The following is a 25,151-nucleotide window of genomic DNA, read 5'->3' as shown; positions in this document are numbered from 1 at the left end:
AGAACACTTAAAGCCTTGCCTGGACACATGTCTAAAAATCTCCAAAAATAGCTCTTGCTTCCCCTTTGAAAAACACTGCGTTCCCAGTGCCTCACAGGAACTCTGGTTCTGCTCAGAGAAGCCACAAAATAAGGGAGCAGCCCAGAACTGATCTTTGAGCACATCTGGACTAGCTGAGATCAGCCTTATGAAGAAGGAAAAAAATAAAGATTTTAAGCAGCATGTGTCAAATCCAGGGACCTTTATTTCTCTGGAATGGAAAGAATTTGCCAGCCCGGACAAAAAATTGCAGGCGGCAATTGTACATTCTTTCAAATAAAAAATAAAACAACACACACACACAAGAGTTTGGCTCCATAAATTTCTGTCATAAGAAACAACTTTGAATTGTACACCAAGCTTTTTACAAAGCATCAATGTTAAGATGTTTTACCGTGCTCTATCACATTCTTGGCCATTTATACAGAATACGCCATACCAAATGCTACATCAGCTTAAGACATTTTTAAAAATTAGTATTAAAAAGATACAAAGGCATCTTGGCTTTCATTTGGGTTTTTTTTTTTATTAAGACATGGGAGTTTTCTTTGTTTGTTTTCCTAAGGAAGTCACTAAAAAAATATAATAACTTAATTCATAAGGACACGATTGGTTAAAAATCCAGCCTTTCTTGCTTGGCAGCCCTCTGAGCTCGTACCTCTGTTGCTTCCATTAGCCTGTGAGCACTGCAGGCTGTGGGGTCTCAGCCTCCAGGTCTGCCCAGCCTCAGTTACCAGGTTTGTTCAGAGTTTCCACTGCAGCCAGGAAATATTCCTGGCCAAACACTAAAAGAGATCTTCAGCCAAACAGGGGGTTTCAATCTGGGCCAATCTCACATGGGTTTAGCCCTTTGTCTTTTGCTTCTTTGTACATCCTTTGGAAGTCTTTAAAACGAGGGGCACAGCCTAACCTGGCCTCCCCAAAGTGCATACGTCCTGTGAAAAGGAAGTCTCCATCTCCTGGCTTCACCCCACACTCGAGCAAGGTCTTTATTTGTCCTCTCCAGTTCCCACTCTCCCCTGTCAGCTGAAAGACTTTGCTCTTCTGCCTGTACAGTTTGTTGACACGGACGTGAATTACGGATTCTTGCTCTTCTGCCTCGTTCGTTACGTTTTGAATGGAGCCTCTGATCACTGGAAACAGAAAAAGGTTTTAAGGATGAATTACTCAAAAATGCTTCGGAAGACCCTGGTCCAAACTCAGGCCTGTGCAGCCAGGGGAACTGACTTCACTACAGCAGCCCAAGTTTTGGTTCTTTGTTATTTTGGGAGTTAAGATGATCTGGTAACCACCAGTATATATTTGCATTTTTTTATGGTTTATATTTGTAATCTGTCCAGCAAAGAGCAGACATATAGTAAATTTAAACAGAAAAAGAATTACATCAGAAAAATAGCATTAATCATGAAGAAGAATTCTAACAAGAAGATATATGCCAAATTCTCCCTGACAACCTACTTTCTGTTCTTCAGTCATTACAGATACAGCTAATGCTAATTTCCCTTTTAAAAGGGAAGCATGGACAATTATTGAAACTTTCGGCCTTTTGTCAAGTCAACCAACACTGTAGGGCAACAAGTAATGGCCTCTCCTAGATGCACCCAAATCCTTGACCTTCTGCCATGGTTGCTGTGTCACTCTGTCCACCCTGGGCTGGTGCCAGCTGGGCAGACAGTTCTGAGGTCCTCAGAACTCTCTGTGTACCCAGCACCCTTAGACCACATTTACTGCTGGTGGAGATTGCCAAGGGTAAGGAGGTGTCTGCCGGTGTTCATGGGTGCCACACTGGTACTGGGAGGAGAAGGGACAGGGGAGACAACAACTCACCGAAATCACTAGTGCAGACAGCCAGGAGGACCTCAGTGTCACTGCAGGGTCGGCAGGGAGCTGGGCAGGAAGAGTCAGAATTAGCAAAGGACTAGACAGCAGTTTCAAATAAAGAAATGTAAATAAATAAACCATTTAAACTAAACAAAAATGTGACTGACAAACACACACAACATGGGCACAATCAGTCCAAAGATCTGCCTGGCATCTCTTCCACTCCAAGAAGTGTAGTTAACCCCAGAGCCTCGGTGAGATTTTTGTACCCAAGGAGGAATGTGGATCTCTTTACCAATCCTGCTGGGATAGATTGTCTAGCAAACACTGCACACACTCACTGCACTTATGCAAAACCTGTTTTGGTACTGGGTGCATTTGCAAGGTGCTCTGCTGTAAATTCACTCAAAAGCTTTCAGATCATGTGTCTTCTATACTCTGATAAGCTTCTCTCTTACAGTTTCTATCAAGTGTTGTCGGGCCATTTAGTCATCACCACATCAAAGATCCAGGAGGTTACAGAATGGGGGAGGCAAAGAGGGGAGGAAAAAACCCCAATGCATGTGTTGGAGGGCGTTGAGGCAAAGCGGAAACTCGAGCCCATATCTGTTTGAGCTCAAGCAGCACAAAGACCATTTCCTGTACTGCTGGAAACACTTGGATATCTGCACTAATCTAATCAATGCAAGAATGTGGCTCCTCTTTGTACTCAGCCAGATATTTCTGAGGAGAAGGTGCTGTAGTTGCAATACAGATGTTTCTATAACACCCTGTTGAGTTCAGGAATTTGCTTATGATCAGGATCTGCCCTGCCTGGCGATGCTCAGTGAGTCTGTCCACAGTGGCACAGGGATCAGAACCTTGTCTGTCACCTGGTGTCATCTCAACACATCATTCAGAAAAATGGAAACCCTGGATCAGGCACAGACTCCAGCAAAGCAGGGCTCCCGCTGGAGACGACTGGAAGATGAGATTCCATCACACAGTCCATCACCAAACTGCAAACTGAAGCTACCACGCTTCTCCCCACCCCCAAAAAATTCAGCTTTTGAACCTCAACATCTGAAAACACTTAGTTACCAGATTCCCAAATAGTCACGGCCTTCCTCTCCCCCCACCTGCTTCCCAAAGTTTATCCATTGCACTTGAAAGCAGATTTAAGCTTGACTCCACAACACGCAGCTGGTGCCGCCGATGCTCCCTCAGCCCTCCTGTCAGACAGCACAAGCCACTCTCTGACACAAGACACGGCAAATCTCTTGTTTTTTCCAAGGACCCAGAAAGGCAGTGATCCAGAAAGAAGGATTATTGAACCAAATCCACCAGATTTGCTCCAGTCAGATGATTCATACACAGTGTAACACGCTATTTAATAGGATTAAAGGAAATGTAAAATGCACATTTCTGGGCAGGGATATTTGAAGGAATCATTCAAGGAGCTTAAAAAGCTCCAAAAGAAGAGTCAAGGAATAGGAAAAATAGCATCTGGATCAATCACATTTCTGTTTAGTTTGAATGCCTCCAGGGCTTTCAGAAACAAGCCAGCTTTCCCTGCCCTTCTTTCCCCACATGCTATTTCAGCTCTCTTTTTCGGGAAAGTTTGGAAAATGTTTAATATAATGAGAAATGCAGAACCAGATGAAGCCTGGACATAACTGCAGTACTAGAATAAATTCAGGCTAAAGATACTTCAAGCTTTAGACTCAAGAGATTTTGATCTATGGCTAGACCAAACGCAGAAGCTTCACCTGACAAAGAAAATTGTAATAGAATCCCAGAATCATTCAGGCTGGAAAAGACCTCTAAGATCATCGAGTCCAATCATTAACCCAGCACCACCATGCCCACCACTAACCCCTGTCCCCAGGTGCCATATCCATACAAACACTTCCAGGAATGGTGATTCCACCACTTCCCTGAGCAAGTCTTATAGTCCCTAAACATCCTACTGTGGAGTTGTTTCATTCATGGCACCTATTAAATCCATCCAGGGAAAAAGTCCCTCTTCCCCAGCCTCCCTCTGGCCAAATGAGGACCTGACTTAGATCAACCAAATAGAGGGAACTTGCAAATCTGCACAAATCCCTTGGCATTCTCACATGGACACAAGCTCCAAAACAAAGTACAGCAGATGGACATCCTCTAAACCCACAGCTGGATTTATATTTCATTCTGCTAAGACCTCATAATAAAAAGGCATCTCAGCCTTTTTAAGTCTTGGTTTAGGCCAGACATCTCTGTAGTCCATCCAACCCCATCAGAAAATTGAAAACACCAAAATGACTACGGCATTTCTGCTCTCAAGAGGAGTGCAACACAAGCAACAGCATTAAAGATGAAAAACAAAATGCTTTAAAAGTGGTTCATTCCACTTAAATAGACTGACACAGTAATAAATCAAATGAACAAATCTCCATGCGTACACAGAACCAAATCATTTTAATTGTGGACCCTAGGCAAAATCCTGCAGCCTTTTTAAATACAAAAGGAAATTTTAAATGCTCAGCATTGCTCACACTAGATCATTACTTAAAACCTGCTTCAGGTCCAGCTGACTCATAGCAGTGTGGTGGCATGTGAGCTGCTCTAACAGCCATTTTCCACCACCCATCTCTGCAGCTCCGGACAGAGGAAGACCAAAAATCCTCTTCTGTGGGACAACTCCCACATCTGCATTCACAGAGTATCAAATAGATCTTGCAAGTGGCAAAAACAAGGTATGGAAGCACAGATGGGAAGCAAGTTGTGAAGGATTACTGCTGAGGTAAATGGACCATTAAAAAGCAAATAACATCCACTGGCTACAACCAAAGCCTCATTCCTATAAAGCCTCATAAAAGAAACTAAATCCTTAGGAGGTGGCAATGCCTACGCTTTCTTTTGAATCACAGCCATGAAGGAATCTGCGTGTTTAACACAAAAGTTCATGACTTTAGCTGAAGTTCAGCACTCATTCCCTTTGGATTGGGCAGCAGGTGCTCTGCTCCATCCATAGGTCAAAATAACACACACACCTCAGGCTAGAACAGGAAGCATCCTTATAACTAAAACAAAAAATAAAAAACCAACCAAGAAAAGCACTTCACTCGTGCACAGCAGGTGAAGACGTTCATTTTCTGGGGAACTGGGCCTGGTTACTAAACAAGGCAGCTGTGTTTGCCAGATCCTGACTCCCTGGGGATGTCTCGAGGGCTGCCCAGGTTCTTGCATCCAAAAGCCAGCCTGTGAACTTGCAATAACAATATCAACGTCAGCTGCTCTAATTCCTTTAAACTCCATGAGCCAAAGAGCCTTAATTCATACAGCAGCAGGGGAAAGGTGGGGGGGGAAAAAAAAAAAAAGATAGAAAAGCAACACTTTATTGAAGTCCTCTAAAGCCCAGATGCCTATAACTCAACTCCACCACCGGTGGCATAAAGCCTGCATTGTGCACGTCGGCTGCCAACTCTGCTGGGAGTGCCTTTGATGGATTTTGACAGTATCCTGACCTGAAGTAACCTGAGGCAGCCCTCTCCCTCCAACCCCCAGCCCAGTGCCTCCAAAGGCCTCTCTATTCACCTCCCCGCAGAGGGAGATGTAATTACATCATTCCTCACGAGCCAGCAGTCATGTCCCAGCTGCTTTGAGCGATTTGCCCTCTGAACCTGGTGTTACTGAGGAGGACGAGGCGATGCTAACAATAGGCCGCACTTGTTGGCCAACAGCTTTGTCAGACACGTTGCTGGTCCTCTCCTGGACCTCTCCACGGGGAGGCAGAAACGCGAGGTAAGAGAGAGGGATGTGCCCTGAGGAGATGCCACGAGCCTCAGGTGGTCCACAGCTCTGCCATCACCAGGGAGTTGGGCTGTCTGGACAGGATTTTCCCCAATATTGTGGGTGGATCTGAGTGCCCCTTTAGTGCTGCAGTTTAGCACTCTGCCTCAGGAGCGCTGGGTGGAGTCCCTGTCCTCTCTCAGCTCACACACACACAGCTCCAGTCCTTCCTCCCTTGGTTTGTGTGCACGCAACCCCCTTCTTTCCTTGGAAAAGAGGAGGTGGGGGTTATGGAGGGGCCATCGCTGAGGATGACAGCTCCCTACAGGACACACGCAACCGAGACGTGCTGGCTCTGGCTGCAGGCGTCACCGAAACCACATGAAGGGGCCTGGTCTTCTTTTGAAACATTTGTATTTCAACAGCCACCCATGGGTCTGACTGACCTGACCTTACCCCAAAACCAGCTTCCAACCCACAAGCAAGAAGTTTCCTCTGCCTGTCCCGATTTTTCTCAGCACACTTCCACAACCTCACAGCTATCGAGAACACCCGATGAGCCGTGCTGCAGGGCTGTCCACACCATCCCACTCTCCCCTTAGTGAGCCCAAAAGACCTCCATCCTATGTCCCCAGATAGGCTGTGCTGAACATCCACCCCTGTGCCGGCAGCACGCACAGGAAGAGACACATTTTAAGCAGAAGTGAAAATGTTCAACACAAAGTAATTGCAGAAAACCACTTCACCGAGGAATACCCTTTGGTTTCATGAAGAAGCGGGTGCACGCGTGCGGTGTGGTGAAGGTGTGGATGGTGAGAGAGGAAAACACACAGCTCCTTATCTGCACTTCCGTGGCACGCATCACCCACACCTCAGTACTTCTGAGCAACCCTCCGATGAGCAATCAGACCTTTTAAGCACCAAAAGCTACCAAGGAGGTCCAGGCAGGGTTGAAGAGTTATTTTCTGCTAGTTTTAGGTTTAAATCTTTTGATTAAAACAAGTAGTCTTTTCTCTTCAAGACATTCAGGTGGGTTTTGCTGCAGCCCAGGTTGATTTAAGCCCAGCCAGCCTGTACTGCAGCACCTCCAGCCACACACCCACCTCCCTCAGCCTGACATCAGCGTTCGTTCCTAGGGCACAAAGGAAACCCACCCACACCTTTCAAATTCTTGCTGGCAGCTCTGTAATTGGCAGCTCTTGCTGGCAGCACCCGTACTGGAAAGGGCATCATGGGATGAGTCTCCTTCCTGGAAACACAGAGTACAGACTTCCGAGAGCAGATTCTAAAAATAGAGATGTGGTTTCTCCAATGATGGTGCGTTTCTCCATTATTTTTCTGTGTCCTAAGCAAAAATTATTATGTCTCAATTGCTTACAGGACAGTGATTTAGCTGGGAGACAAGAGTTTAGGGGCAAACATCATAAGAGCAAGAAAAAAAATTAAATCTTGCCCTGATCCTGCTTTAACTAATTATAAAGTGAAATAAATCCTTGTAATTATTTCTTCTTAAGTACACCTGTGCTTCCTCTCTGAAGGGGCATTTTGTCCATGATGCAAACCTCCCACAGCTCATATCCCAAACAAAAAGGTCTGCTACTTTGCAGTGGGGGTGGACAAGAATTTGATAACCACTCTGGTTTACCAGGTTGTGACTAGTCCTTTGCTTTCTTGATACACCTCAACTTTCCTCACCACCTCAGAAAGCTCTTCCTGAGCAAGCCAAAAAAACATTCAACCTCAAAACCCTCACCACCCCCACACCGAAACACCACCTAAAACTACATCAATGCATCTGCACTGTCAGTGCATCTCGTATTTAAAAGGAACGTGCTGGCTGCGAGCTGAGGCCAGCAGAGCTGCATCCAGCACACCTGCATTTAACATAATACCTGCAGCCACACAGTGAGGGAAAACAGGGCCAGAAGACACAGAACCTCTCCACAGCCGGGCTGGAAATTACTGACACCCTGTCACAACACACAGAGGAGCTCTCTCATCACTCCTTTGTTTTACAAGGTTTTCCTGTCTTTGGATGGGAAAGGATTACAGAGCTTTCTGCAAGCACTGCACTTTTTCCAGCATGTCAGTAGGAAAACACCAAGTCAGGGAACAAACAGGAGGGTTGGACTTGCGCTGCTCCCAGCTCTCTGGATCAATAAGCCTCAGACATGGGACCACGGAATCACAGAGCAGCTTGGGATAAAAGGGACCTTAAAGATCCTCTCGTTCCCACCCCCTGCTCTGGGCAGGAACACCTTCCACTATCCCAGGTTGTTCCAAGTCCCATCCAACGTGGACTTAAACACCTCCAGGGATGGGGGAGCCACAGCTTCAGCAGTAACCTCACTATCCTCAGAGTAAGGAATTTCTCCCTAACATCTAATCTAAATCTCTCCTTCTTTAGTTTAGAACTGTTATCCCTTATCTTATCCTTATCTGCCCATGCAAAAAGACACTCTCTCTTTTTTTTGTTAGCTCCCTTTAAGGCCACAATGAGGTTTTCAAAGGGACTGTGCTTCTCTGATGAATACAAGCTAAATGAGTAACACAGTGAGAGGGTTTAGTGCTCTTCTGAAGGCAGAAGTGTTCATCTCTCAATTTGCTAGAAAGTTAATCTGAGCCCCTGTGCTGAGCAGAAGAGGCAACTTGGAACAAGGATCATGAGCACAGAAACAAAACTCGAAGGTTTCCTTCTTCTTACAGGCACAACACAGCCAAGATTTGGTACAGGACAAGGTGGTGATGGAGCAGCTGAAACGACATCATGATGCTCCAATGGACATCCTTCCCTGACCTCTCTGTATGAAGAGGGGATACTGGTGACTTTATCCCCTCAGAAAAGGAAGTGTCAATTCCCATTCCTTGCCTTAGCTCGTTTCTAACACTCAGTTCAACTTGCACATGTGTACAAGTCTCCAGAAGTAACTTGGAAAATACAGACACTGGCCAAGAACGATTGAAACCTGCAAATAAGTTTAATGAAATGCAGACTTTCGCAGGCTGTGGCATGGACTGTGCCAAGAGAATAGAGTTAATACCACTTCCTTCCTGCAAAGAAAGAATAAAAAAAGCATATTGTAAAACCTCACCATTAGAGATGTGATGACCTTTGTGTTCCGAGAAACGTTAGGACAAGAGATCATAAACCAGAAATTTATCTTCTCACAGAACTGTCTTCCAAGAGGGTATTAAAGTCCCTAAGTACCAAAGATTAACTATTTATGTAAACAATGTGAGGAAGAGATTTGGTACTAGGCAAGCTCCATTTGCAACAGCTTTCAAATTGAAACTTGGCTCAGCAGACACAGAGCACGTAAGGATCCTTTGGGATTGATGCCTTTTTGCTGTTCCAAGATGCAGCAGCCATTCTAACAAATGAGCTGAAAGGTCAGCTAGAAACACAGCCATTTGTTTAAAATTTAAAACAAAACAAAAGGAATGAAAAACCCACAGAGCAGTTTTTATTTAAGCAGCATTAGACATTATTAAACTCTACCTCCATGCATGAGTTGCACCAACCCAGGAGAAATGATGAGAAGTGTCATAGCTTCAAGACACTTCTTTCTGTCTCTCCTCTTTCTCCTTTGTGGCAAACCCCAGCACTGGGGTGGGCAGAGACAGAACGGTGACTGGATCAGTGCCAACCCCCAGCTCAGCTCCTACACTTACCCATTGCATCACAGCTCTGTAAAAACCCTCCATTACAGTCAAGTCTGCAATATATTGTGTCCAAAAAGCCCCACTCAGCAGATCAGATGTCCAGTTAAATTCCTCTCTCTGCTCTGCTGCAGCAGGGCCCAGCAAACGAGAAGTGTCTCTGCAACCACACCAGCCCACATTCCTGTGCAAGCAGCACCTGTACACATCTGCTTTTTTTTTTTTTTGCTTTCCCCTTCTCCCTCCCTAACTGCAATTAGAGGGAAAAGATGGCAACAAGATAACTGCTGGGAATTTCTCCTGCTCTACGTGCACAAGACACCACTATAAAGCCATAAAAAAGCAGCTCTATTTGTCTGTCTCACAGAAAATACCTCTTCTCCTTCCTCAAACTTACCACTACTGCCCAAGGGGGATTAGGAATGGGAAGCATGAGGAGAAACGAGTTGCTGGAAGTCAGAGGTGCCTCTGGATGGTTGAGGGGCTCCTCTGATCCCCTCTGACCTGCAGCAGAAGGGCTGGGGCTGAGTGTCCCTCACTGTCAGCCCACGAGAACGTGCCAGCACAGGCAGCTGCAGCATCGCACCCCTGCGCTGCCCGCCCGCCACACAGGACCAAAGCGAATGCTTCCCCTGACTCAAAACCTGCCAAGATTTATGGCTTGGCTCATCCCCTCCCGAAATTCGTGCTGAAAATATTTCTTCTTTCTTCTAAAGAAAAAGTCATGCCAAAGCCTTGTAAAGCTCGCACGGGTCAGATCAAGGAAAACGTGAAGTTACAAAGTTTTTGATGCCTTGTTGGGCTTTGTCTCCCATAGCTAGCACAGCACTCAGCTGAGATGTCATGCAGTGCTTGCACGGCAGAAAATGGACAAGTAAGGTGTTTTTCACTTCCATGCCCTGGGGAAATTGTGCAGCCAAGCACTTCTCCCTGCCCCTGCCAGGGCTACAGGAGAGGCTGGAGCCAGCACCTACTACCAGGCTGGAAACCTGCCAGGAACACAAAGCCTTCCCTCCCTCCCTCCTCTTCGGTCCGGTCCATTAATGCCTCCTATGGAGCAGAGGAATAGAATTAAGAACCAAGTGGCTGGTTAAAGTTAAACCCTGGGAGTGGAGTAATGACAGATCAAAGATTAAGTGAGACTTTAAAAAAAAAAAAGCGTATATGCACTCAGCTCCACACAGGTCCTTCTCCTTCCTGTTTCTAGGAATCAAATTCTTTTTGGTATGTGGGAGAGCTCTGAAGGAACAAGGCCAGTTTTCATTATAAAACCATGTTATTTGACCAGCCCACTCTTGAGAAGGGCTGTGGAAGGGCTACGTCTACACGAGAGATCCTCGATGCTGCAACATTGTTCAGTTAGCCTAAAAAAAAAAAAGCTACTTAAGATTTTTCATTTGCAACAGTAAAAGCTTTGAGATGTATCACCTACTCCTACTTAAAAGCACACAGTGCTCGATCCTACGAAGTTCATTCACCAGTTTCACATAGGAACATTTTTTTCCTCTCAAATTTCTGACATCCACTTGCAGACAGAAGAAATTGCTGTAAAGCTACTGGCAGTTCTGGTGGGGCAGAGGTGCATCCTGTACAAACGGGAATGATCCTGGGAGGCAGACAGGGCAATGGAATGCCAGACAAGCTCTGTGTGTGTATCCCAGCACCTCTGATCACTCCAGCTCTCCCAGGGCTTCCATACAGAAAGGATATGGGCAAACACCAGAGGTGATGCCCATTGTAGGAGTTAATGCTCAAATCCCATAAAGGAGTCAGGAGGTGCCCACACAATACAAAACCAAAAAAATCCTTCCACAAATCTGAACCAGCACCAAAGGCTACCTGGATCAAGGCTTCATAGGGCAGCAGCTTTTCTGACCCAGTATTAAACCTCCCAAGGTCAGACAGAACATATCACAGCTTTAGGTCCAGGATATCTTCCAAGTATCTGTGCAATATTACAGTGAATATTTTCTGGCTTCTAGCACAGATTAAGGTGAAAGAGATTTTCTGTCCTGCAAACCAAGACTCCCAACACAGGAAAGATTTGGCCCACGTCTCAGTAAGTGGGAAGAGGAATGCAGCTTCCCCGCCCTCTCATCCCTTCTTTAACTAGAGCCTCAGGAATCAGCAAACTAAACAGTTTTGCAGAGCAAGCACAGAGCATTATTAAAGACTGCCAAGCAACTGGGCTGGATTGCAGCTCTGTTTGTGGGCCCATCTTTGGTGGTACACAAAGGTCAGCGCAGAGCAGAGCCCCAGCTGCCCTGACAATACACCTGACTGCTTATTGGTTTTGACTGCCCACTGAGTTGAGAAATAAGCTAACGGCATTTGTGGCCAGTCTAGCAAAAATAAGCTATTTGCTTCCCCCTCTCCCCTGCAGCTGTGTATTTATCACTGCAGCCCCATTGTCACCTCCTTTGCTCACTGCAAAACCAACTCCTGTCCGACAGTATCAAAGGGCAAGCAGAGCCAGAGAAGATGCTGGCAAAAGCATTTTGTTGGGAGAACAAGAGATTGAATTAGGACATCCACCCAATTTTGGTGGGGGCTTTCTTTTAGGTGAAGACTTCGTAGTCCAATATTTTTCAGACTCAGATCCCCAAAACATCATCCTTGCTCAGTTCAAGATGATGTAAGACCGTGTACATTCCCTGAGCATCAGAACAGCACTTTGAAACCATTCCACACAGGAAAAAATAAGAAAATCAAAAACTTTGTTCTCAAACTCTCCCACCCAGTCAATCATTCACCACAAACCTGACCATTTCAGGCACATGAATAATTGGAGCAGGTTTCCAGCTTCTCAAAATTAATCCCACTCCAGGCAGTGTTATACTGCAGCCAGCCTGAGCCAGCTAGGTGCTGATCCATGACGCGCAGTTCAGTGACACGCCCTCAAAAACTAGCTTTAAATGGGTTTTTAGCACATTAGGGTTAGGGAATGTTGTTTATATTTTCAAGGTTACTTTGTACCAAGTTTGGGATTGTCCATTACTATGGGAAAGACAAAGTTAGTGTGGAAAGACTCCTGCAAGGAGGGGGAGCACACAGACAAAAAAACCCTTTGAAATATTGTATCCTATAACAGGAGTGGCAGGAGGATCCCTTATACGGCCAATTATTGAAGCGTATTTTGAGAAACTGCAATAAAGGTCGTTTCCTGGTGTTTTTCTCTTAAAGCTTGCTTATGACCTTTCAGAGAAAAGGCAAACAAGCCATCAAAGCTTTAAGTGCACAGGTGAGCCATCCAGCAAGGTGTCAGGCTTGTGTCAGGCTTACAGAGCAGATCCCTCAACTCTGCTTCGCTGTTCATGCTTCATTTCACCTGCAACCCCCAGTGGGAGCAATGCAGTATCAGCCTGTTCTGTGCAAATCATAGAGTCACAGGATGGTTTGGGTTGGAAGGAGCCTTAAAACCATCTAGCTCTAACCCCCCAGCCCCAAGAGGTGTGAGAGTTTTAACCTGCACGGGAAACAGGGAGGAGGAAAAATACAAAGCAAGCCATTTTTCTGATCTGATGGGGTGTATTGGAACAGACCCCCTGCAGCACCCAGCGCGCTCCCACTCTGCCACACAGCACAGTGCCAACATCTCAGATGGTCACAATTACTCAGGCAGAACCATAAAGGTCACGGGGACTTCCAGTTTAAGTGTTCCAAGTGCCTCTTTCCATCACCTCTTCTGCCCACGGCAGCGAGGAGCACAGTCACGGTTACCCTGGCTGAGAGCGGGCACACCGGGCACGGCCTCCTGCTCACCAGCCTTGGCACAAAACACCAGAAAGTTTCCACTCTGACAAGAAGTGAAAAATACACCAGTGTGAGGATGGTGAAATACTGGAACAGGACAGCCAGAGTAGTGGTAGATGCCCTAAACTTGGAAACATTCCAAGCCAGCTTGGATGGGGCTCTGAGCAATGTGGTCTAGCAGAAGGTGTCCCTGCACACTGCAGAGGGCTGGACTGGATGGACTTTAAAGGTCTCTTCCAATATAAACCACTCTGTGATTCTATGATCTGCTGCTTCAGGTCACAAAGCTAAGCAGCACATCCAACCTCCAAGAAAGAAAGAAAAAAAAAAATAAAGAAAAAGATTGGATATTTGTGAGGAACCAGAGGAAAGCATGAGATGAGGAGCCTACAAACTGGAATGACAATAGAGCCCTGTGAGGATACCAGCAGAGATAGGGCAGATTGGTGCCCCACCCCTGCCAAACACACACTCTGCATTCAAGATCAAAAGTTAAGAAGGTTGCTTTAAAAAGCCATTTGTTAGCAGAAACATTGCTATAGCCCAAATACTTACGAGCTTTCTGAATTTCCAATCTGTTTCCTCAGGACAGTGAATTAACAGCATACAGGAAATAGCCGAATACTGTTAATTACTTAACTGGATTTATCCAGTTTTGCCTTGTTTTTCAGATACCCACCTAAGTGCTGTACCTCCTATGTATTAATATTCTCAGCCAGGTACCCAGCATTGTTAAAGAAACCTATAAAACAGTTAATAGAACCTGCACTAAGTCTGTAGATGCCATCAAGATAAAGAGGCATTTTTGTTAAAGTTTGACTTCTTTACTGCACAAAAGCAGGTGGGTAATGAAAGGACTTTCAATATAGCTCTGACAACTAAATTACAGCCATCCCCATGAGTATGCAATGGGAAAAGCAAACTACACAGCTTGAACAAAGCTGGACCCAGAGTTTGAAGCAACACTCTTGAAACACAGACTTTAGGTAACAAAATAAAGGTCCTTCGGTGGGATGGGGAGGAGGATTCACCTTCTTCTCCAAAACCTTCAGTCAAACCTACAGATTCTTGTTCCAGATTAGTTGAGCAAAAGCTGAAGCATTCAAAAAGTAAATTACACTCAAGGGACCTTCACAGTTACCATAGAAATTTAATGCAAGCAGTCTGCTGTGGTGCAAGGCAGACCTAAACCAGGCACAGCTGAGCAGCTCGTGTGGGTCAGCACCTTCAGAACACTCGTAGGGACTAAGTGGCCAAACAACACTTTTGCCAAAACCTCCACCTACTTGCCTGTATGGGCAGCATAGCTGATACTCAGAGTATTTTCTTCCAGCACAAGCAGAAGAGATTAGAATCAACAGAATTCAACGACTTAAACAAGTTCTGCTGATTCTCCAATGGCCTCAGGCCAAAATGTCACAGTGCCTCAGCTCTTCATTTGGACAAACACTGAGGCTGCAAAGCATGAACTGGAGTTAATGGACCATCAGCGTGGACGGGAATGATAGAGGGGTGCAACCCAAAACCTAATCTGAAATCAAAAGCACTTTCAGTCAACCATCACTTTGGATATGAAGAGAGAACACACCCATCAAGATGCTTGAATTGCCAAGGTGACCCTTATTAGGGACTACTCCCACTAAATGATGTCAAGCACTGTGGCATGTTTGCCTTCACTCCTCTTCCCATCTTAAGAAACTACAACCCCACAGAAATGCACTTTTTTTGACTACTTGTTTTGTTTTGGTTTGGGTTTTTTTGACTTTTTCTGTTACTATCACAGTAAAAAACTTTCCATACCAGATGTCACCTGAATTAAAATCTATCAGTATAGTACAAATTCTTCCTACAGTTAGGAAAATCTTGAGAGAATGTGGTAAGGCAGAATCAGAGCCAAGAAAAGGGTTAAGTCCCCAAAATCCAGAAAATTGTTAAGACTGCCTTGTCTCATTCAACCTTTCCAAAAAAAAGAGAAAGGCCAGGTCAGAACCTGCATATGTTTTCTACTGAAATATTTGCTTGACTCTGATTAAGTGGGAAAGAATGGCTGTAAACTAATAAAACTTGAGGATTTCTAATTAAACCACAGGCGCCATGCCAAGCATTGTTGATTTGTTGATGCACCCTGCAATGTCAGGACTCTAAGGACACAACAGGTCATTAAACAGATGACTTACACCCTTTAATCAGCACTGGGATGCCAGGTTAGGAAGAGAGAGTAAACTCAAGGGCAGAGTACAACAATTATCACCAGGAAACAAACAGAGCATTTAGGGAAAGCAGGGAGAAGTTGTTAGCGAGTAGTTATTGCACAAGGAAAGGGCTGGATTACTGAGCCCCACACCTGGGTCTTTTATGATAGTCATCTCCCCACTCTGAAGTAGAAAGAAAATCATGCCATATTTACGATTTTCAGCTCTCTGCCATCAGGAGAAGCACTGCAGCTTCCTCTGCCCAGCACATCTCAGACCCCATCTACAACAGCATCTCACATCTTTGTCACCTCTTCACACCTACTGCCAGCTCTGCTAAACTCTGTCAAGCTGCAGCTGAGACACGAGCAGCCTCGTTTTTCCAGCGTGCAGCAGTCAAAAACAGTCAGCCACGTTTGCAAACAGGGGACAGAAGGAAGGTTGGTGGGAAATGCAGAACCTTAAACCCAGTTTCCAGCTCCTTTAAGGTCAGCACTTGCCTCTGACTTGAGCCTCCTCTCCGGTGAAGAAATCTCCAGTGATTTCAGTGATTGCAAACTCCCCCTCCAAACGAACAGCTCAGTAAAGGGCATTTCTTCTGGGATTTCACAGAAAAACTAGAAGCAGCTCCAGAAGAAAGAAAGTCCACAAACTGCAAAGAGCCTCAAATATATTGCTCTGTTGAAGCCTCACAAGGCAGCTATTTGGCAGTTCCCCCACACATACAGATATTTATAGGAAAATAGAGCTCATCTAAGTGTGTAGTGGAAAGAGTCATGTATGGCATTTTCGTCGTGTTTTCACCCCGTGCAGCCCCTCCCTGGAGTCTGGGGATCCAAAAAAAAGGCAAGAGAAATAATTTAAAATACAATAGAGATCTCTAGTTTGCCCTGAAGGCTCTGCTGATGAACTATTAAAAAGCTTCTTCTGGCCAAACAAGACACTTGGAGAATGGAGCAGATTCCCCACCACATTGTTTCATAAGACAGCACTGAAATTCAACCAGTGTCTGTTACAGCTGAAAATACAGCAGTCACTGAAAAAGTGATTTAAAGTGCCTATTAAAGAGGAAGGCTGTAATTGGATTCAGTCCTCAGTTTGACTTCTGAAAGTCTCTGAAAAAGTACTCCCATCAGCTTTAAAAAACTCCAAGATTCTATGTGTAAAGAAGAGCATTTTGTTCTGAAAACACAGCAGTTTGTGCTGGCTTGTGATGGTAAAGGATGTCAGCAGCAAGTCCTCAATGCTAGCAAAGCTCAGGAGAAACCCCATCTAAGTGCAGACTAAACCCAGCAGTGACAAGCAGTGTTTCTGTCATATGATTTCATTACATGAAAAAGCAATTGCAACTTTTTTTGGAAAAGAAAAAAGCACAGGACTTTTCTTAATAAGTTTAAGTGACTTCTCATTAGCCTGTCTGTGTCTCCATCCTCACAGCCTGGCAGAGAAAGCAGCACTGAATCTGGGAACATTCTCCAAATAACTGATTAAACAATGTATTTATGTCTTCTGCAATGGAATTTTACTACATAGCTGACATTCTGCACAGTGTATTCATCTTTGCACAAATGATCTTACTGGGAAAGCAGCTCTGCAGAGATACCCCACTTCATCAGCAGCACTTTTTGGATGCAGCAGAGCAGTCTGCTTAAAATACACAACACCCGATAATGAGCTACCAGTTGTGAGCAAGGCAAAAGTGATGGCCGTGACTTAAAATTTGGAATATTTGTGTTTATATTTTTCTTGTTTTAATGGCAAAGCTGCCACCTGTCAGTTCCCGGGGTTACTGCATCAGCCCTGAGCCCAGCTCTGCTCAGCTGAGCTGAGTCCAGCTCAGAGCTGCACAAAAATAAAGCCCCATCCGAGCTGGCGTGACAACATTTAACACTGTCAGGGCTGCACAAATACACAAACACACAATCCAGAGCCTGATGTGGAAAGCAGCCAGGGGAGAGGAGAGGATGGAACAAGTTCTGCAATCACTTATCCCAGAGAAGATATCCCTGGGACACACAGTTGCAGTTTAATTAGTCACACCACCGCTTATCAAGGAGCATCTCAGGCAGAGCATGTGGCATCAGCACGGCAGGGTCTGGCCAGCCTACATAGGGCCCTTGGGCTCCACAGCCTCACTAAACATCGGGTTTGCCCTGGGCTGAGTCAACCCAAGTGTGCTCTGAGGACTCTTCCTGCTGCCATCACCCAAAAGAGCAAAGGCAGCCCACATTTCAAAAGAGAAACCTGGTTGCCACAAACCTGGTTCCCCACTTAAAATACCTAAACCTTGAAACCCTCGAGGTCATTTGAGACAAACTACCCTAAATCTGCTGTCCCTTGGGCTAGTCTGGAAATCCCACCTCCTTGGTTTTGGGGATAAAAGCTAGAGGCAATTCTGAATGGGTAAGATGCATGAACCAGATACCACCTATCTAAAGGGAATTCCCCTTTCTCCCTGTCATCCTCCAAAAATGCCAGTTTTTCTTCTCAAACTAATTGCTCAGCACACTTAGGTCCCACCTAGAGCCATTGTTCCAAATGCTATTTAGTACCAGACTTTACAGGCTTCCAGTTTGTCCACTTCTCTTTCCTATAAGCTTTTCATTGGAGTAAAGCTCCCCACTACAAAACTTGCTCTTCATAATGGTTGAGAGAGAAGACAACACTGTCCTGTTAAAGTATTGTCACGGTGTTGAAGAGCTCTGCCATGGCACAGCAATGCTCAGGAGAATGTAGTAAGGAAAGCTGAGGGAAGAACACACCATTTTCCTTGTTTAAATAAAAAAAAAACCCAAAAGAGAAAAAGCAATAATTAGGTCAGCAAGTAGCGCTACTTGCAAAGGGGAAAAAAAAACACCAAGGAAAAGGAGTGCCTCCTTGTTCAAATGTTTATTATTCAAAACATGCAGCGAGGTCTTAAAAACTGAGTAAAAAAGTAGTTAGAAAAGTGTTACAGCAAGGCTGGGAAGCCCAGTTCACGCTGGAGTTCAGCGCAGGGTAAAGCCACCTCCTGTGACACACCCCACCCCTGCAAGGGGAGAATCCTTCACACTGTGGCCCTCAACAAATCGCTGGAGTTCAGCCTATGCTACCAGCTCCCAAAATACAGCAACAAAACAAAAACCAAATCAACTTTTCTGCAATATTTCTGTTTATAAAACATGCCCTTAAAAGCACACGAAACTCCTCTCCAGCCACTTTTCCGCTCACTCCCTCACTCAGCATCTGTTCTGCATCCAACACAGGACGTGGATGTATGACAATAGCCCGGCACTCACCAGAAGCTGTGTGCAAATCAGCTGCTATCCCCTTGCTCATCAGTTCGTACTGGAAGCCTGTAATCTTCCTGCTAATGTCCTGCTGAGGAGTGGCCTCCACAAACAGGCCCCCTTGGTCGTAGCCGAAGCAATACACTCTGCTGGGGCTGCGGTCTCCATCTCGGACCAAGAGTTTCAGTTCTCCAGTTTTTTCCAAATAAATATTTGCTCCTGCAGAGTCTTTGAAGGGCTTTATGCAAACAGTCAAGTGTTTGTAAGAGGCAGGTGAAATATTGGGTCGCAGGTTGACTATGAGTGCTCCCGTGGGGTACATCCACTCTATTGACCCTTCCGAACAGCGGAGGTAGACCTGTTCAACATCCTTCCTGTGAGACTCGTGGGTTAAGCCACTGGAGGAAGAAAGAAAGAGAAGGTTAGAGAAATGACAGAGCTAACAATGTGAATGCCAGCCTCAAGACAAACAAATGCAGGAAGCCCAGGACATCACTGGGTGTTGGCCCATCCAGCTCAGCAGCACAGGTCTCTTGCAACACTTCAGCCTTAATATTATGGGACAATTTTAAATCATCCCCCAAAAGAAAATGTCAAACCACTAGTAATAGGCTTCAAAATTAAATAGGATATAAGCCCATGATCAAAAGCAATTAAATTACTACAGGCTCAGTTACTGCCCATCAGCTGAGCTGTGCATACTGAGTAAAACACGTACGCTCAAACTCCCTTCCTGGTGGCTCAATCCAGCATGTTCTCCAGCTTCACAGATCAGACTCCACCTTTTTCCAAGCACTTTGTTCCCCTTCCAAGTCTATATTCCCAATGGATCTGAAACTGGGAGGGATGCCAAGCTCACCCTGTAAACTGCAGCGAAAGCAATGCTCTATGTGCTACTGATACCCTCTAGCCCAACTGGGCAGCCCCAATCTCCACACTGGGAGGTAGCGAGAGGAGAGAAGACACCTCACTCCTTAGTCATAGCTGGGGAAGCACTGAACTGAGCTGCTTTTTTCGGTAGGAGCTTGTTCCTCCACTGCTCCCCAATACGAGGTTTAAGCTCTGTTTATCACTTTCACTGATGGGCTACAAGAAGACACACAGCTGTGGGTGCTCAGCAAGAAAGAGAACATGTGGCCATTTACTATGGCCAAAACCAAACACCCCAACAACCATTTCACAGAGACCACAGAGATGGGATAGGAGAGCAGCACAGGGTCCCAGGGCCAGCTGCTAATGAGAGGAGAGCAAACCACCGTGTGTAAGCAGAACGAGTAGTAAATCCCCATGGCTTGTTTGCCCACAGCCTAAGCTGAAGGCAGCTCCAAACAACCCCTGCTGCCTACCACTGATGCTGGATCAACCCCACCAGCTCTTCACCCAGAGTGACTCAAAGCCCCAATACAGCACTGCACAGTGCAGGCACGGCAGCTGGAAGAACAAGTTGTGGGAAGCCTGATTTATTGGCTGCAGGATTTGGGCCATTAGGGAAAAATCCTTTGGTCCCAGTCTCTGTCCTGTCACAAACCTATTAAGAGAGTATGAGCAAATCTCTTCAGCACCAAGCTTGTTTCTCGTCCTATGCTCCGAGCAGCTACTTCCCAAACACAAGCATCTTTTATCCTGTGCCTGTAGAGGACTACCCAAAAACAGATTCTCCATCACCTCACAGGTCTGCTTTGCAAGACTTTAGGGAAGTTTTACAACATTCCCACTTATAGGCAGATGAATCAAGACAGGGAAAAAATAATTTTAAATGGTTAAGTGATTTGTCTGAGGTTACACAGGAAATCTGTGGCAAAAACATATTTTAGTGTAGTGCAAGTGATGACATCAAGTTCTGGTTCCTCAACAGAAACCTCCAAATACACAGTTCCCCATCCCAAAGATATATTCGGGTACTGAAGAGGGTCTAAATTCAAGTCAGCACTTAGAAAGTAACTAGAAGCAATGTGTAAAAGGGAAATAAAATAAACCATATGGTTTGCATTTACTGTTGACGTGACTCATTATTGTGAGCGTCGGTGTGACCCACTTGTTAAAGGTTATATGAGGAAGCTCAGAAAGAAAAAAGTCATATTTAATAACAATAGAGCCTCCAAACATGTGCTTTGGAAGAATCTTGAAAGCCACATCAAGAACACAGATGAGGAGAAAAGAGGGACAAGTTTTTAACCTTTAGTCTCTTGCCCTCAAATTCAGTAGTACTTAACACATTCAGGAAAGTTTACTTGCAAAGGGATATTTCAAGTGGACTGTAAATCCACATCTGGTCCACAAAATCAGTTTTCACCACAGCACACACATCATGCCACTCAACAGAAAACACAGCAGTCTGTTTATGTGCAAGCCACAAATAAATAAAATTAAACAGTGTAAAGGTTATCCCTCAGCAAAGGGGCAGAAAGTTACCCTCACACATCACTTGCCCCTACTCAAGACATCAAAACAAGCTGCAGAGGTTTTGCATGACTTAGACTGGCACATTCCAGCCTGAGTGCTTAAACAGAAGGAAGACACCAGGAGCAAAACTCTGAACTCATGCAGTGAAACTTCTGTTGCAAGTGATCCCAACAACACTGAGGCAGTGAATTCCTGCCAGAAAAAAAAAAAAAAAAAAAAAAAAAAAAAAAAGCTACGTTAATTTCGTTCAAACATTCACACTGTTCAAACAAAAAACAGGGTGGACTCTGAAATTATCTTCTGAAAGCCAATTATATCCCACAGGCAAGAGTGATGCCATTAGATACATCAAGCACAAGTACCTGCACACATTAAGCCTTATAATAAAGGATGACTCAAAAGTTAAGCAGATTTCAAAATACATGTTCACATTATTTAACAGCAACCATCACCATCCAGTAAAACCTGTCGCTTTGCTTTCAGTCAGAATGATTTGTCATCACACTTGAGAGACTGTTTAACGCCCGGTTTAGCTCTCACTAGCCACTCATCACACACACCATGTCCACACAGCAATGGAGACCTGGGAGACTTTATTCTCCCAAGCTCGCTTCGGTTTTGGTTTTTTGATTCTATGGCAAGGACATAGGGCAGATGTTTCATGGTTGCAATGATGGATGAGCCATCCATCACCTGTTTTAAATGTGTGCTGTTTATTGGGACTTATTTCTACAACAAGCTATTTCTACAGCTACTTCCTCATACCAATCCATGAGGACATCCTGAATCACTGCATCTGTCTCCTTGCTGTCTCCCTTCCCGGCTTCAGCCATCCCCTTACGTTTGCCCTGAAAAACCTGTTACAATATCACTGCAGTGAGCTGTTATGCTGCAATGTGGAACAGGTGTTATTTAAAGAAAAAGAGAGGAATATTCACACTATCTACTTAAGTTATTTATTTACTCTACTAAAAATGTCCTGAAGAGCCCTAGAAGTACCCATGTCCTCCCTGCACCCTGCAATGAACACAGGGAACTTTTGCTCCTAACTTGGAGATTTTAATAAGAGATGACAGTCTAGAGAACATTAAGAATTCCTCAGAGCATCCACCACACCAAGGGCAAGATTGATGGACAAAAGCAGCGACATAAGAGCTGAATTCTCTGTACTACAGATTGCAGTCCAACATGCCAGGCCAGCATATCCTCAGCCTGTCACCAACTCCCTTTTGCCCAAAGCATCAAGAGGCCATTGCAGCACAAAAACCTGAAGTTACAGCAAAAGTAATAACCAAACATGTCATAATGAAGTTTCTGCTTTCTCCTGAACAAAGCTTTCCTGGAAGCTCTCTGACAAGCTATTTATTAAGATGCTATTATGGCCTGTACTTTAATTGCAGGTGTCAGGATGTGCATTGTATCAGAGTTCCCTGGAAGCATCAGGGATATCTATAGGAATCCTAGTGAAGCTCTTCATCCTACTCAGAGGTATAAGCTCATCACTTCTCCACAAGCTAATAGGGAAAAGAAACATATCCAGAACATTTTGGTTTTGAGACCGTTGTTTTTAATATACACAAGTGTATAAAGGTGAGAAAACATCTTGAGGTTTACTACAGAAGAGGATACGACTCTCAAATCCACCAGCACAACCTATGACTTCACTGTGGGGAAGAAAGACTTTGTCTGGCATTCTAGTTCATAACTTTTCCTAACAATCAATATAAAAATCATCACATGACTTCAAAAATATTATATTCCCCATTAAAAAAAAGTTCTTTCTAACCCATATACTTCTTAGTATCCACACTGAAATATTTAATTAATTATATTTACTGGTACCTCAAATTACTTTCCTTTTTAACTGCTGTGGTTTTAGGACAAATCAGATTATACTGAATGGCCTTAACACCACCAGCATTTCTGACAACCCCTGTTTGCCACCAGTAAGGCCTAAGTCAGCTGGGGTTACTTTATCCCCTCCCAAGACTCCAGCCCACCTGGACTCCAAAACTCTCACACAAGTCAAACCACCCAGACTAAACTGTGCTTTTCCTTCCCTGCCCATCCAAAAGCTTCATCATGAAGCTGTCACCACTTCAGCTCACCAGAACAACAACAGGTGAGTAAATCCAAGCTGGCATCACCAGGTTCATCCCAAACTCGGTTACAAAATTTCACTTCCCCTCCTCAAGCATCACCCCCTTAGTTGATACTCAAGGCATTGCTTATTCCAACCCTGCTCAGGTGACATGAGTGGTCACTGCTTGCTCTAAGAAAACAGGACAAAAATAAGAGCCAAACAGGACACAATTGCAGGGGTTTGTCACCACTCTTTTAAAATACTTGCTGCAGTACCAGGTGGTAAGGTCCAGGTAAGTACCACAGCTGGGATGCTTTGGAATGAAAGCAGATACAGCATTTTCAGTGGTTTTTTTGGTAAAGAAAAATGACACAATTAGGAGTTTGCCAGAGGTTTGATCCCTATCAAGCAGACTCGTCTTCAAGTGGATTCACTGCTATTAACTATGCATCAATTATTAAGAAAACTAAAAAAAAAAAAAAGTAAATAACAAGCACCGTGTTTCAGACAGCAACAGATAAGAAATCGTGATGCTGAAAGTCAATCCAATTGTTTCCCCACTTTGAATCCCCTCTACTCCAAAACACCCAAAACACTGATAAAGGCCGGCCAAACTTTTACGTTAAAGAAAGTCAGAGCTGAAGAGTCTACTAGAGTTGAACCATTTTACTCTTCAAGTCAGTCTGACCCAGCAACACTTGCTAGTTGAGCAGAGTTGCTCTTTTAAACCTATAAAGAGAGGAGAAGGTCACAGACCCAACCACACGCGTTAAACATATTACAAGCAATTAAAGGAAAGATAATTTGGGAGATAAACACTTGAGAACTGGAGAGGTTTCTCAACCGGTGCAATTAGAATAAATCAGGAGCGCGGCCGTCGTGCCAGCCCCTGCTCCCAGAGCTCATCACCATCACCATCATCTCCGCGGGGCGAGTGCCCGGGAGCAGGGAGTGAGCCCCGGGGCTGCGGCGCGGCTGAGCGCGGAGTGCGGGAAGCGCACGGAGGGGGAGGGAAGGGACGAGAGGGGACGGGAGCCAGCAGGAGCCCCGGGGAGGGACGCGCTGGCTGCGGCGGGAGCGCTCCGCAGGTGCAGCGCATCCCGGGCCGGTCCCAGCGGGGCTGCCTCGCTGCTTCCCCGGGCGCGGCCGCCGCCTCCGCCGAGCGCTGGAGCCGCGGCGAAGATGGTCGCGGGGAGAAACTTCTCCGCGGCGGACTTGGCACCGCCCTCCCTCTCCCAGCCCCCCGAACAGCGCCGAGGGGAGCCCAGCCCGCCCCGGCCCCTCAATCCCGCCGAAGGGAGCCCGGCTCGCTCCGGTCCCTCCATCCCTCCCTGCCCGGGGGCCGCTGCCCAGCGTCTCTTCGCGGCGAGCCCGCCGGGAGCGAGGGAGGCAGATCCGCCCCTGGCCCCGGCTCTCCATCGCCTGCCGCCCCATTCCCCGAGCCCCGGCCGGGCACCGCAGCGGGAGAGTCTCCCTTTTGTGTTCGGCATCGACTCCTTCCCCCGGCGGGACGGCGATGGACGTGCCAGTCCTCGCTCCCCGCTGGCCGGGCAGGATGTCGCCTCACCTCCCCTTCCAGTTGCACAGGTCGCTGGAGTACTGAGCCGCGGCGCCGCCGCCCAGCAGCAGCCGCAGCCCCAGGAGCAGCGGCAGGAGCCCGGCGACCGGGGCGCTCCGCATGGTCCCCCCGGCCCGGTGCGAACGCGGTGCAGGCGGCGGGGAGCGATGTGCGCAGCGCCTGGGGCTCGCCTACATGGTGGGGAGCGCGGCAGGGCGGCGCAGCTACCCCATCCCCGGCTCCCGCATCCCGGCTCGGCGCGGCGCCGCTCGGCTCTGCCGCTCGCACCGGCTGGCGGCGGGCTCCCAGCTGAGGGGCGGGAGCGGCTCGGCCGAGTACCGGCTCCTCCTCCCCCTTCCCCCTCCCGCCGCTCCTCCTCCGGCAAGGCCGGCACTTGCTGCGCCGGCAAAACGCGGCGCCGGATCGGGAACAGCGGCTGCCCGCGGGTACGGCCGGTCCCGGGCTCCGCCGCTGCCCCTCGCCCCCTTGGCAGATGCCCTGGCCCGGGGTGAGAGCCCGCTCCGCTCCTGCCCTGCCTGGGCCCCCCCGTGCTCCCCTGTGTGGGGAAGGGGTGATGACGGGCAGGACCGAGGGGTTTCGTTTGGCCGGGAAAGTTACTG

At 46.3% G+C, this 25,151-nt stretch overlaps 1 protein-coding gene across 1 annotated transcript; it reads right to left on the bottom strand.

Annotated features, from left to right (window-relative positions):
• Positions 1–224: 224 nt before the first annotated feature.
• On the bottom strand, positions 225–24,834 carry METRNL (meteorin like, glial cell differentiation regulator). The gene is made up of 4 exons (XM_032129044.1): positions 24,541–24,834; positions 18,497–18,885; positions 1,867–1,926; positions 225–1,172 (listed from the first exon to the last, which is right to left on the bottom strand). Exons 1-4 carry the CDS (start codon positions 24,651–24,653, stop codon positions 856–858), a joined length of 879 nt encoding a protein of 292 aa, XP_031984935.1. The 5' UTR covers positions 24,654–24,834; the 3' UTR covers positions 225–855.
• Between the last annotated feature and the right edge of the window lie 317 nt (positions 24,835–25,151).

The sequence above is a fragment of the Corvus moneduloides genome, chromosome 19 (genome assembly GCF_009650955.1).
Source record: "Corvus moneduloides isolate bCorMon1 chromosome 19, bCorMon1.pri, whole genome shotgun sequence".
Lineage (NCBI taxonomy): Eukaryota > Metazoa > Chordata > Aves > Passeriformes > Corvidae > Corvus > Corvus moneduloides.
This window is presented reverse-complemented; position numbering and strand designations above follow the sequence as displayed.